The 14,036-nt window shown below is 44.9% G+C and overlaps 1 protein-coding gene across 4 annotated transcripts in view; it reads left to right on the top strand.

Moving 5' to 3' along the window:
- The window catches only part of RFX8 (RFX family member 8, lacking RFX DNA binding domain), a 33,236-nt gene continuing 19,541 nt past the window's right edge, over positions 342-14,036 (top strand). The window contains exons 1-6 of one of the 4 annotated variants that reach the window (XM_021413476.1): positions 342-467; positions 4,021-4,144; positions 7,124-7,185; positions 8,245-8,331; positions 11,558-11,617; positions 13,884-13,947. In XM_021413476.1, coding sequence (XP_021269151.1) covers positions 418-467; positions 4,021-4,144; positions 7,124-7,185; positions 8,245-8,331; positions 11,558-11,617; positions 13,884-13,947 — 447 coding nt within the window. In that variant the 5' untranslated portion in view covers positions 342-417. The remainder of the gene's footprint in view (positions 468-4,020; positions 4,145-7,123; positions 7,186-8,244; positions 8,332-11,557; positions 11,618-13,883; positions 13,948-14,036) is intronic. The other 3 variants (XM_021413457.1, XM_021413485.1, XM_021413466.1) reach the window with 3 other exon arrangements.

The raw sequence follows: 14,036 nt of genomic DNA, 5'->3' as shown, positions 1-14,036 counted from the left end.
CAGCTACATCAGGGTGCTCAAAGCCCCATCCAGTCTGACCCTGGATGTCTCCAGGCACAGGGCATCCGCCACCTCACCACCACCCTTGTCATCCGAAACTTCTTCCTTATATCCAGTCTAAATCTCCCCCTCTTTTGGTTAAATTAGATAGAGCACAATACAGGGCGTCAAGTCGATGGAGCCTGCAGCTCGAGGCGAGGTGCTCGCACCTCCCCGCTCCCGGCATGTCCCTGCCCGGTACCCGGTACCCGGTGCCCGGTGCCCGGTACCCGGTGCCCCGTGCCCGGTGCTCGGCCGCCGCCGCCCCGCGCTCGGGTAGCGGCTTCGAAAGCCACCGCGGCTCGCGAGCACCCGCTAGCCGGTAGGGAACGGCTCGGCGCGGAGCGGCTCGGCTCGGCACGGCACAGCCGGCCCAGGATGGCGGAGGGCAGCCCCACATCGCTCCTGCACCTCTCCATCACCCGCTGGTGCGTGCTTTTCCTTCCCGCAGCTCAGCCCGAGCCTGCAGGGGCGGCGGGGGCCGGTCAGGGGCGGGGGGAGCGCGGTGGGACGCGGCTGAAGCGGGGCTGAGGGGCTGCCCCCGACCCCTCCCACCGGGGGCTGCAGGAGCTCCGCGCTGGGAGTAGAAGAGTCCGGGTTTGAACACAGTTTGGGAAGACAAAAGTTATGTTGACTGCAAAGGCTCCATCGTAGTGGTGGTGCATGAAAGATGCGATGAAAGTGGGTAAAGTTCCCTAATCCTCCATCTTCTGACATAATTTTTACTGACGTAGAGGGGGGGCCAGCAGGGAGAGGGAGATGATTGTCCCTCTCTACTCTGCCCTCGTGAGGACTCATCTGTAGTACTGCGTCCAGGTCTGGGGCCCTCGGTACAAGAAAGACAGGGAGCTGCTGGAGAGGGTCCAGAGAAGGGCCACAAAGATGATCAGAGGGCTGGAGCCCCTCCTGTAAGAAGACAGGCTGAGGGAGCTGAGCTTGTTCAGCCTGGAGAAGAGAAGGCTGTAGGGTGACCTCATTGCAGCCTTCCAGTACCTAAAGGGAGCCTACAAAAAGGAGGGGAGTCAACTCTTTGAAAGGGTAGATAATGGCAGGACAAGGGGAAATGGTCTTAAGTCGAAGGAGGGAAGATTTAGGTTGGATATCAGGGGAAAGTTCTTTACCAAGAGAGTGATGAGGTACTGGAACAGGCTGCCCAGACAGGTTGTGGATGCCCTGTCCCTGGAGGTGCTCAGGGCCAGGTTGGATGAGGCCCTGGGCAGCCTGGTCTAGTATTAGATGTGGAGGTTGGTGGCCATGCCTGCAGCAGGGGGGTTGGAGCTTGATGATCCCTTGAGGTCCCTTCCAATCCAAGCCATTCTACGATTCTATGATTCTATGGTAGAGGTGCCTTGATGCTGTAGGACCACCCCAACTGGAGCTGGTTGCTGTGACTGCCTGGCATGCAGTGATGCCGACCAACTGACACGCTCTGAGGTCATGTTTCCTTGGGATGAAGGCAGTGGTTGGGCTCCTCTTCAACAAGATGCTCTGTTGGGTGGAGTAAGGTCATCACCATCACTTTTCTGGGGCTTTGAGAAGGAGCATCACCTGCCGGATGACAGAGAAAGGGAAACCAGGGGTGCTTTCTTCCTACCCCAAACATGTCTGGGTCCTGCTAGTGAGCCATGCTGAAACTTCGATATACTTTTTGAAACCATAGATCTACTCCTACTTCCACTTTAAAAGAACTAAAGAAAGGGCGTTGCGGAGGTCATCCCACAACTTTGAGACACTACATAGAACTGAATTGTAAGCAACCCGTGAAAAGATCAGCTGCTGTTTCTTTCATCACAATAACCTTCTGAATCACCTTTCTGTGTTTTGAAGTTTTCTAAGTGTTTAGCTCCATTGTACAGCGGATGTATTGACAACAGCAAAGCAAACTTAGCTCCAGAAGTGGTTTGATAGCAGACGCATGTGATGTCCCAGCTACAAATGCTTCTCGTATAATGAGTGGCAGACCCCAGAAAACCTGGAGAATGGATCACATAGCGATCCCAATGGACAATGTGGATAGGAAGTTTTGGTAGAACAGAGGAAATATTTCCCCAGCCATTTTTTTTTGTTTGTTTTTAACCCTCCCTTACCACTCTCTTCCCTTTTGCTCTTATTGGCTTTGCTATCAGTTTCGCTTTAATGCATGCATGTGTTTGGTTTGCCATTTGAAAAAGGCTCATGTTTTAATGGATGATAAATTCACGAAACAAGATTCCCAAATATTTTGTCAGCAAATGGTTAAATGCTGAGACAAAACTATTGGCAGAAATCAGTTACAGAAGCACAAATTAATTCCTGCTGCACTTTCAGTGACTTTTGTGGTGATGTATTAAGGATGAATTTGGACTTAGGTTTAATCTCCTCTGGGACTGCCCGATTATGGAAGGGTTTGAGACAGTTGCCTTCGAAGAACCATGTATTGCTGTCTGCTGGGATGCAGAGCCAGGGCTCTGATCTAGAACAGATCTTATTGATTTTTAGCCCCATGGTGTGGAATGTCCCATTGGATCTCTCAACCCTGGAGATGGGAAGGAGGCAAGAGCTGGAGCAGACATCATGGGGCCATGGCATGGTGATACCAAATGGTGTCTGCCACAGCATACCACTCTGCTGCAGAGCTTACCTATTATCTGCTGCCAGTAAAGCTAGTGCTTCAGACAAACACTGGGTAGCCTGAAATCAGGATATTAAGAACGTGCTGAGTTAAAATCTGACCTGCATATCTCACCTGATGGATATGAAAAGTCTGCGTTCTGAACAAACCTGATTATTGACACAGACACAGTAAGGCACTGTGCTGTACGAGCATCCATCTGATGAAATAATCAAATATTCACTAATAACTGGGTGTAGAGGAAGCGGAGTCACAGTAAGACAACACTGTCACACGAGCGATGTGTCATGCTCTAAAAATTAATCCCCTCTCTGCTTCTTTGCTCTTGTATTTGTACTGCAGGGAGCTATTATCCTCTGACATTGAAGACATTGCCATTATCTCATACCTAAAGGTCTTTATTCTGGTGAAGTCAATAACTTAGGCTAAAAAGATACTAAGTTCACATCTTCTTTCTTGGAAAGAGTGGTGAGGCACTGGCACAGGCTGCCCAGGGAGGTGGCAGGGTCACTGTCCCTGGAGGTGTTCAAGAACCACGTGGATGCGGCACTGAGGGATATGGTCAGTGGGCATGGTGGGGGTGGGCTGATGGTTGGACTAGATGATCCAAGAGGTCTTTTCCAATCTTAATGATTCTGTGATTCTATGAGTCTTCATCTCATTTAAGCAAATAGCTCCACTTATGTGATCTGACTGCTCTGATGTGTAGGATGGGCAAGGGGTTTAACCAAAGGATAAATTTTGGTGCAATCTGTTCTGTTACACTGTAACAGTAAATTAAAGTTCTGTTCTAAACTTGTGCTAAAAGCATTGATATCGTGTAAGAATAGAATTTGATCCTTCACAATTTGTGCACTCTCCACCCCAAACCATCATGCTGGATATTTCAGGAGAGAAAATTCTCTTAGTGGTGTCTTTGGTAGAGTGGAGACCTTAAGAAGTAGAAGATAAAATTTATGTCTTATTAGAGAGATATTAGAGAGAAATATCTCACATGATGGTCTTAATCTTAGATTAGTAAAACTAGGTTATATTTCCTTATTAAAAACTATGAGATCCTCTTAATTTCTTAGCAGAGTCTCACACAATTGCTCTTACACTTTGGAAAAAAAAGAAAGTAGAAGGTAAAAAGTTGAAAATGAACTTAGAATATATACATGCCTATGAAGATGTATCTTTTTTTTTAACCAGAATACAAATCAGCATAGAAGTAGTAGTTCTTACTCTGATTTTATGCTTCTATAAAATAGGAATTACCATTACCAAGTCCACTGTAAACTTGATGAGCTGTTAACATTGCAAGTTAACAATTCTTTTTTTCTAATCCTGACACAAACTGATTGTTTAATTTTTTTTGTTTCATTTTAAAGGATAGCCGATAATTTCTATTTGTGTGAAGGATGCACCATACCCCGTTGGCTGCTATATGAAATGTATATAGAAAACTTCAGTTCAAATGACAACGACAAAGTAAATTCAGCCACCTTTGGAAAGGTACAGAATAGAGAGGTTTTACAAGATTAGAAGCTGAAACCCAAACAGAAAATCAGATATGTTTGTATCAAATATATGCATTGTGTACAAAGAAAAATTAAATAATAGAAAGGGGCTCATACATAATATATTATTAATAGGATAACTCAGCCTAAAAGCCTAGAAAAGGCTGTGTCTGAAGGCTTCTGTATTAGCCTTACTTCCTCTTTGGCTTATCTGGGAGTTGTATCCTTGTTTTCTGCAGCAGGTGCACAGAGATTTGCGCTGCTTTAAAAATGACAGCTATGTTCGTGTCTTTGCTAATATATTTCTGGTAAAGCCTCATGTAGATACAGATATACTGGGGAGAAGAGTATTGTCTGTAATGGAATTCATTTTCTTCAAGAAGGAGGTGCATGTTACATTGGCAAAGATCTCTGGGCTCCCCAGTTCAAAAAAGAGAGGGATCTCATAGAAGGAGTCCAGTGGAGGACCACAAAGATGATAAAGGGCCTGGAGCATCTCCTGTATGAGGAAAGGCTGAGCAACCTGGGTCTGTTCAGCCTGGGGAAAAGAAGACTGAGAGGGGATCTGATCAATGTTTATATACATCTAAAGGGAGGTGGGAGACAAATAGATGAGGCCAGGGTCTTCTCGGTGGTGTGCAGAGATAGGACAAGGAGCAATGGCCTAAAACTTGAACATAGGAAGTTCTGTACTAACATGTGAAAGAACTTCTTTACGGTAAGGGTGACGGAGCACTGGAACAGGCTGCCCAGAGGGGTTATTGAGCCTTCTTCTACGGAGATATTCAAGACCTGTCTGGACACCTACCTGTGTGACCTATTGTAGGGAACCTGCTTTGGCAGGGGGTTGGACTCGATTTCTTGAGGTCCCTTCCAACCTCTGCGATTCTGTGATTCTGAGATCTCTTTTTTAGAAGGCTTTACCAGGGTAAACAGTGCAAGGTTAAGAAACCAGTTCTGAGAAGCTGATTCTTCTGTCCTTAAAAGACCCATTTGGTTGTTACATAATTTTATACTTCATTTTTTAAGTACAGTTAGGGAGATTTTGCTCCAAACACACACTAAAAATTCTTCACTGAATCTTCCAAGAAAAACAAAAGCAGATGTAAAAAACAATCTCCTCTAAGCAGTTACACTCTTCCTCTAAGTGAATGTTGATACAACCCACAAGGCAATTACCACTTAGAAATCCCACATGCAACAAATTCTCATAGCTATTCCACTTTATTTGACCAATTAAGGAAAACAGAATGGTGTGCGATTGATATTCAAGATTTTATGTTCAGAACTTCCTATTTTCACAGCTAATAGTTTCCCATTAGTGCCTGTGGTAGGAGCTGTTTTAGCATTTTTCAAGAAAAAATCAAAGTAATTCAAGTAAAAGTTGTGTCTGGAATCAATTTTGTGTGTGGATAAATTCATTTCAGGAATCATTTATCTCAATTCAGTTGAACCTGTTTCATTTTGTTTTGATTTTGCTGGCTGATGATCACTCTTACTGAAGGTTTGAGTGACTGATCCCATATGATTGGTTTACCATAGCCTAATGGCTTATCACCCATCAACCAAGCTGTGGGTGCAACTGGTCTGGCTCGGTACAGAGGTCTGCTGTGAAGCTTGTCACCTTAACAACTCTCAGTAGTCAATGGAGATAAATAAGTAGTTACATATGGTTCCTCTCACCCTAAATGGGTCGTCTTGGTCAGCTCAGGTGACTCATGCCTTGGAATTGCATGTTTTTCTCCACTGACCATGGAGTCTACCAAGAGTAGCTTACACATGGAGCCACATAGGTAAGACGAGTCCCACTTTAGCATGAGTTGTGACTGTGCAGCAGGAGACTGCAGTTACATTGCTTTAAAATACAGGTGCACATGTAGCCAGTTGCAATGGGCCAGTGAATAATATGAGCTATTAATAATTTGTCAAGCTGTAGTAACTTGACCATACTGCATGTAAGGATTTTTGCAATCAAGCCCTGTGTGAATGAAACTGCAGTTATTTGAGATGGCACTAATTTAATCTGCCTGGTCCCTCTGCTCCAGTATGCCATTGTCTGCAGAAGAGGCCTCAGTTCACAGGATGGCCTTTTGGGAAAAGGAGAGTGTGTACCATGTTGAGAAAGGTAGCAGCTGAGGTGGGTGCATGCAAAAACGTGCAAAGAACAGAACCATAGCAGCACTGTCGTAACTGCAGGTCAGGGTATGTGATCTGTCCTTGTGCAGGCCCTTAAGCCGACAAGGTGCACCCTGCACAAAGGTACAACGTCGGGCTACAGTGAAGGCACTCCTTGCTCAATATCAGCATTGTGCCCTCAATCCTGTACAGCTCTAGCACCCCTTGTTAGGCTCTGCCTTCACAGGAGAGCTCATGCAGAATAATCGTGGTGAAGCGAGGTATTACCCTGACACCATCTTATTATTCTGTAGGGCTTAACCTTGGCAGATGCTGCCTGACCCCAGTCCACATTACCATGGGGGTGGCCAGAAGGTTGCCGTGCAGCCTCTCAGAATCATCAGGTCAGAGCCCAGCCTGCAAATGCTCCATGTACAAGTGAGAGTGTTGTGTGAGTGAACCCTGCTGAGATAAAGAGGGCTGGGCAGAGATGAAGGAGCTCCAGCCCCTCCACAGGCCCCAGACAGATGCTTCTTGCAGATCAAGTTGCCCTGGCTGTGCTGCTCCCACCTGGCTGTGGGTGGTCTCTTGGGTGCGCTTCAGTGCAGGCAAACCAGGCTGATGTGAAACAAGTCCCACCTGAGGGAGGTAATCCATGAAATTACTTGCATTTCGATCAACAAAAACCTGTCTTAGTTCAGTTCAGCAGTTATCATTTGAGACGTATGCAGGAACAGGTATTAGCCAGCAAGTGATGGAAAGAAAAATAAGTGATTAAGGAGAGAAAATTGTAGTAGATACACTTTTGTCTTTTACAATGAACTTGCCAAGAATCTCTAATTTTCTGTTTGTTTTTTAGCTTATCCGGTTAGTTTTCCCAGGTCTGGGGACAAGAAGGCTGGGCACCAGAGGCTGTGCCAGGTATCGTTTCTGATTCCTTTGTTTGCAAAACGTTATGAGTGATTGCTCTAGTCAAATTTTAAAAAACAGCTGAATTCTCAGCTCCAGCTCTAATATATCTTCTGATCTCTTCCTCTGTGTCCCTTCTTTTCCCTTCCTTCTCTCCCTCCAGCAGAAGCAGGAAGATTTAGATAGATACACTTTCATTGATTCAGTGTCCAAATATATATTCACACTCTGAACATACAGACTGGGAGAAACAATGCTTTAAGGGCATCAAGATGCAGTCATTTTACAAGCATTTGGAGTAGCTGTAGAACACTGGCTTTGAGTGACAGGTCCTTACTTGATCTGTGATTTTTTTTCTGCTAGCCTGGACTTGCTGTCAGCTTGATACAGCATTTTGGGAGTACTTGGCCACAGATGCTTCCAGCATTGGCTGGGACAGTGCGTGGTGCCCTCCTCGCGCAGCTGTTTCCCACCAGCAGAAGCTCACCCTCTACTGGCTGCTGATGGCTAGGAACCTCTCCAGTCGCCCTGTACCAGATGCTGATGTCCTCTGCCAAGACCAGAGCAGAGTGATAACACCAGGATGGGCATAAAACTATAGCAGTTCTTGTAGATTTCTTGGTTTTAGCTTCCACCCATGGGCCACCCAGCCCCTAACCTATTGTAAAGCACTGTACTGCGAGTGCACACTGTCCTTCAACTTCAGTGAGGACGTGGGAACATCTGCCAGATGAGGGGTCTCTGACTTCTCTAATCATCCTGTGCAAAACTGTTGCACTGTATTTGCTGGCATATGTTCATTTAAAAGAAGGTATCGTAAAAGGGCAAAATACATAAATAAATAGATAAAAGCTAAACAGAGCTTGTTAAGTCATTCTAGAAACATTTGTGTAAATATTTTGTGCCAGGGGAATAAATTTCCAACAGAATTTTAAAAAGTAAATGTAGCATTTTTTTATCACTTGGTCTTTTCTAGTCTGAACATGCTTTCAGTAGAGGAATATTAATTCTTTGCTAACTATCTTGAAAATCACATGCTTGTAGGTTCATCCATTTCTTTTTATTTTCTAGGTATCATTATGATGGAATAGCTATCAAGAAGGACTCTTCCTTTTATGGACGTTATTGCTTTCTTCTGTCTCAAAAAAATTATCGCAGGTTTGTTTTCTAAATATTTCAATCATGAAATGTCATGTGACAGTCTATATGTTGTCTGTATATAGAAGTCTGTTATTTCTCTTTGCTGAACATTGTCAGCAGTATGACTATTTTCTTCCTCTTATCCACACTATAAAAGTGCTGTGACATTAAGCAATATCCCTAATAAGAAAATTCAGTTTGGAAAAAATGCCCCGTCTGATCAGATTTCCCTGAATAGGACATTGTAGAAAGGTAGGTCATGCCAAACCTAAAAGAAGAATATAACACATTGAGGCTCTAAATGGAAGCTCAGATAAATGTATTGACAACTGCTTCTTGACATTGTAGCACCTTCATTGGTAAACAGTAGGCTGAAGAAACATGTATTAAAATATAAATGACTGCACTGTTTTGAAGAGTTCTACGTGCAATAGTGTTATCTATTTTTTACAAGAAGATGAGGCATGCTATCTTGAAAATGCTGCCTCTGTTTTGTTTTAAAATTTCAGATTTTAAAGTAACCTCTTGTAAGGGAACAACAGTGAGAAGATATATAAGACAGGAGTGGAAATTGACTGCAAAAATGGAAAAAAAAAGAATCTAAAATAGTGATGACCGTAAGACAGTGTAGAGGCTAACTGTAGACTTTATCTCAACCCAGTTGTAGGCAGGTTGAGGAAGGTCATCATTAAGGTCATGGCTGAGGTAAATGAGCTACAGACTTGCATTTCTCCTGGGGAGAAGGAAAAAAAGGAAATGTGTATACAAATGAATTCTGTACTTTGGTTTCCATTCTTTTAAATGGGGATATAATAGCTCTCTACGGCAAGAATGTTCTAGAGATACAAGACAGACTATTAAGCACTCAGATATTCTGGCGATGATGAAAGCTGTTTCACTGTCTGTGGTATTTTATTGTATAGTTAATTGAATACATGCTGCAAGAGAATGGAAAAATTGTACCCGCGGGTTTGCTGCCTGTCTTTGCTGGTTTGATGGCAGAGCAATGCTGCTGCAGTCCAGGCAGCGATAGCAGGGCAAGGATAAAGAATGGAGCAGGGCAAAGGCTCAAGTTCTGCACACAATCAAGTGGCAATCAGTTGTTTTGAGACCAAACAAATTATTCATAGGCAACGCAAGGCTCATTTCACATGAGAACCTTGCTAAAGCGATATCCCCAGCTACCAATGCTCACAGTATTAAATATATATATATTTAGATAAACATCAGCTTTCTAGCTGCAATACTCTTAAGTAAGTCTCTTAACAATGAAATTATTTTGTCTGATGCTTCCTTCATTTAAGCTGTTGCGTGAAGCCAAACAGCTGCATTTAGAGCAGCCTTCACTCAAAACCCAACCATGGGCCCCCATCTAGAGCCAGCATGTGTACCAGCAGCACCTGGGTGTCACTGATGCTTCTTAGCATCTGTTAAAGGGCAGCAGAAGAAAACAGAGAGAAGACAGTAAAAAATAACCAAACGAAATGCAGTCAGAGACACATGATTATTATAACCCTCCTCCCACAAAATAACTAAGGAAATAAAAAATTAGGCCGCATACAAAATAAGCAGCAGCCTCAATGAAATAAGTCAGTTTATTTCCATCTGTTTTTACAGTTTTGTACATGCTCTACAAATGCGCAGGAACACAGTAAGGAAATACCTCATCTTTACTGTCTTCTCGGTAGAGCTCAGTACTTTTAGAAATCGGAATTATTTTTTTGTGACCCAGTAAAACCACCACTGAACAACAACAACAACAACAACAAAAAAACAAACCAAACCCATCCCTGGAATAACTTTTTTTTAAAGTAGAGAATTGAAAGTTAGGAAAAAAAAAAATCAAAAAACTGAGCATTTTTCTACCCGCAAGGATGAATGTTGTTCATGTGGAGGCAAATTGATGGCTGCAGCAGAGGGTATTTGACCCATAATACAACAGTCTGGAAGAGTGTGCTGGTGTGAAAACTTCCAGATAATAGAGAAGCAGATTTTTAATATACCATTACAGTGCAGTCCAAATGCTTGTCTTCAAACCAGGTCCAATGAATAGGAGAGACCTCACTGGCTTGATGCCATGTCCTCCTGGCAGACAGAGATGTGTGTCTGAGCAGTCAGCACGTCCCAAATGACTGCTGCGTCCTCCCTTGCCTGAATAGAGTCTGACACACAGGTGCTTCTTCCGGACCTTCTACCTAAGGGGAAGGTGGTGCCAAGAGCCCAGCTGAGAGATGAACACATCCACCCAAACTCCCTCAGGGCTGTTAAAGAATGGGCTGGTGTCAGCACTACAATCCCCTGTCTCTAATTACTGAAAACATTATTTCTTGACCTTATTGAGGTCATCAGCACTTGACGTGGTGCTGGTAGTAAGGAACTGGGCCTGCGAAGGGTCTGGCACATTGGGAGCTTTGCTTGTAGGTGTCATAGAACTGGCCATAAGATTGTAATGGTTTGCCTTCAACTGCAGAGAAGGCATTTGGCCCTTGGTAGTCAGCAGGCGTTGGATGTGTGAGGTTGCCGGGATGCTATGAGTTCACACTAGGAGTGATGAGGATACTCTTACAAAGCACCTGTGAACTGGTCTGTTTTGAAATGTTGAGTTTGTCTGAAGATACGTATTCTGTTGCGCTACTGCTGATGTGAAAGCAGTGCAAAAGAGCAGAGCTGCGACCAAACGGGTCTCCAAAGGTATTATGGAGGTTTAAGGGGGTATGGGACAATTTGCAGTACACTAGGGTGACTTTTAGGAATGGGAGCTTTGAGGATGAGGTCTCCCTAAAATGGCAGCTGCTCTGGCAGGTCAAGGAGGCTTGGAGAATGGCAGTGCTAAAAAAAAGCCAGTGAGTGTAAGAGTAGAATCATATCACAGAATCACCAAGGTTGGAAAAGACCTCTAAGTAAGAATTACTTCATGATCTATTAAGAGGGGAGGCTTGGGCCTCTGACTTTCTAGTGAAGCAAACCTGTAATTTTTCAGATAAAAATTCTAGTGTGTTTCTAGGATATTATCTTTTCTGATCTCAGTGTAATCTGTCAGTCCCATTCACTATTCTCCCCTCATTCATTTTCCCTTCGTCCTTCCCATTCACCTCAGTCTTTCTGCCATCCCTACCACCGGACCTCCCTTCTCAGCTCTTGTTCCCCCTCCTCAGCTCCTCCCCAGCCCCATGGGAGGCAGAGCTGAGCTCATTGCCCTCACCTCCCACCCAGCTTCCACTCTGTGTGCCCTGTCTTTGCCCAGGCAGTGCTCTCCAGGGAAGGGCGTTTCTACGTGGCAGCCGAGCACCCCGATGGGCACCGGGTGAGTCTGAACCTCTTCTACTAATGATGCTTGCCTCATCTGGCAAATGTGAGGTAGGGACATGTGGGGGGGAAGCGAGAAGGAAGGCTGTGGCCTGCTACCCAGCACGGGGCAAGCGGGACTAGGCAGCCCGCCAAAGGAGAGGTGAGGTGCTGAGGTACGTTGCCATAGCAGCAGCGGCAGAATGCAGCTGGCTGCCTGCTTGGGGAGAGAGGGAGCTGGAAAGTGTCTGTTAATTGTATTCCAGAGGCTTTAGGAACCTGCAAGGATGAGACATTTGACAGCAGTACATGTGTACTGACTTGTTCTTTTCTTTGTGGGGTCCAAACACGTGCAATATTAACACTGTGTCTGGCCTTTCGTGGGCAGCATCCTTTGGCTTCCAGCACCAAAGTGGTGGTGGAGGAAAGGGGAGGTGGCCTGGACACCAGCCACCAGCAAGGACAGCACATTTTGTGTAAAACACTGGCTGCTACCTTCCAAATAACAGAGTCCCTGAGGGCCCAGGAGCTTGAAATGGCTTCACGGACAGGGAGCGTATGTCAGCAGAAGATGGGGGGGCTGGCTGGAACATGTCCCATGTCACAAAGTCACAGAATCACAGGGGTTGGAAGGGATCTCTGGGGATCAGGTTGTCCACACCCCTGCTAAAACAGGTTCCTTACAGCAATTTGCACAGAAAAGAGTTCAGGGGGGTTCTGAATATCTCCAGAGAAGGAGACTCCACAACCTCTCTGGGCAGCCTGTTCCAGTGCTCTGTCACCCTCATAGTAAAGCTTTTCCTCATGCTCAGATGGAACTTCCTGTGTTGCACTTTGTACGCATTGCCCCTTGTCCTGTCACTGGGCACCACCAGAAAGAGCCTGGCCCCATCCGCTTTGCACCTGCCCATTAAATATCCGTAAGAGTTGATAAGGTCCCCTCTCAGCCTTCTCTTCTCCAGGCTGAACAGCCCCAGGTCTCTCATCCTGTCCTCAGTACTGAAGATGCTCCAGGCCCCTCATCTTCTTTGTAGCCTTCCAATGGACTCTCTACAGTAGTTTCCTATCTTTCTTGAACTGGAGAGTCCAGAACTGGACACAGTACTCCAGATAATAAGTAGTCTCCCTTGTAGGCCTTTTCTCTGACTCTTATGAAGAGAACTGAACCCTTTCATTATCATTACCCAGCTCCGTGCTGTCCAGACCTTCCCTAATGTAGAGGGTTACACCACCTCCTTTCCTTTCCTGCCCATCTCTCCTGAAGAGCCTATAGCCATCCATCTCAGCATTCCAGACTTGTGAGCCATCCCACCGCATCCCAGTGAGGCCCAGGATATCCTGGCCCTGAGACTGGACTAAAACTTTCAGTTCACCTTCCTTATTTCCTGTGCTCCATGCATTTGTGTTGAGGAACTGAAGCTGGGCCAGAAGCTGGCTTACTGGCTGGCATGCCTTTGTGCTGCTTTTCAGGTGCTCTCCCACTGACTTCTGCTCTTGTTGTTATCTCTGGGCAGCCACTGCTGACACTGCCTTCATTGTTCCCCTTCCCCAGCAGCTTTAAGCTTGGCAAGCCTGTAACCAAAGTTGTTCTTCCCTTCCTTGGCAGACGAACCTCATCAGTTCCCAGCAGAAAAGGTTTCTCAAAGAGAGTGCCATTGCCTTTCTCTCCAGTAGGATTCACCTCAGCAAAGCAGGCATAGGAAGAGGGAGGAGATGGCAAAGCAAGAAAGCAACTTACTGCTGCCCCACTCTTGGTTTTTCAGCCAAAAGCTGACTGTTGAGCTTTTTCAGGCCCATGAGACTACTGAGAGCGTGGAGCATCAAGGAAGACTTTCAAAATAGGCAGGGGGTAGCCTGGAAAAAAGTTGCTATCTACATTGATAAAGGGAACAGAAACTGGGGTTACTGTGCAATCAAAGCTCAAGGGCAATTGTGCTCTCAGTATTTCCATGTCTATGGTTTTTATTTTCATTCCAAATGAAATGCTACTACAAGTTCAAAATCACGAATTTGGTGCAAGAAGTTGGAAAAGATTGCACTGCTAAATGGCTAATATCTTGCTGTCTGCAGTGAGTAGCTCAATTTTATCTTGAAATTAGTCTCCAGATTCATTAGAAAATCCTGGGGCCACTGAATGACAGGGAAGAGAGGGATTTTTGTTTCTTAAACACACTGCTGTCTACTTCAGCCTAGTACTCTATCCACTTTGAGATCGTTTTCTCACTAAGCACAGGATGAATTGGTGGGTTTTTGTAAAGGGCTCTATGTTCTGTATTTTACTACAGTGCAGACGCCTGCAGTTCTGGAGATGCAGCTGGTTATGAGAGCAACAGCAAAAGAAAAGGAACAGTGAGTTTCAGATAGATTAGACGTAACAAAATGGTTCTCTGTGTTCAATTAGAAATGCTATATAATGTTGTAATGAAATATAACTAACC

This window comes from Numida meleagris, chromosome 1 (genome assembly GCF_002078875.1).
Source record: "Numida meleagris isolate 19003 breed g44 Domestic line chromosome 1, NumMel1.0, whole genome shotgun sequence".
NCBI lineage: Eukaryota > Metazoa > Chordata > Aves > Galliformes > Numididae > Numida > Numida meleagris.
The sequence above is the reverse complement of the archived record's forward strand: the minus strand, read 5'-3'. Positions and strand labels throughout refer to the sequence as shown.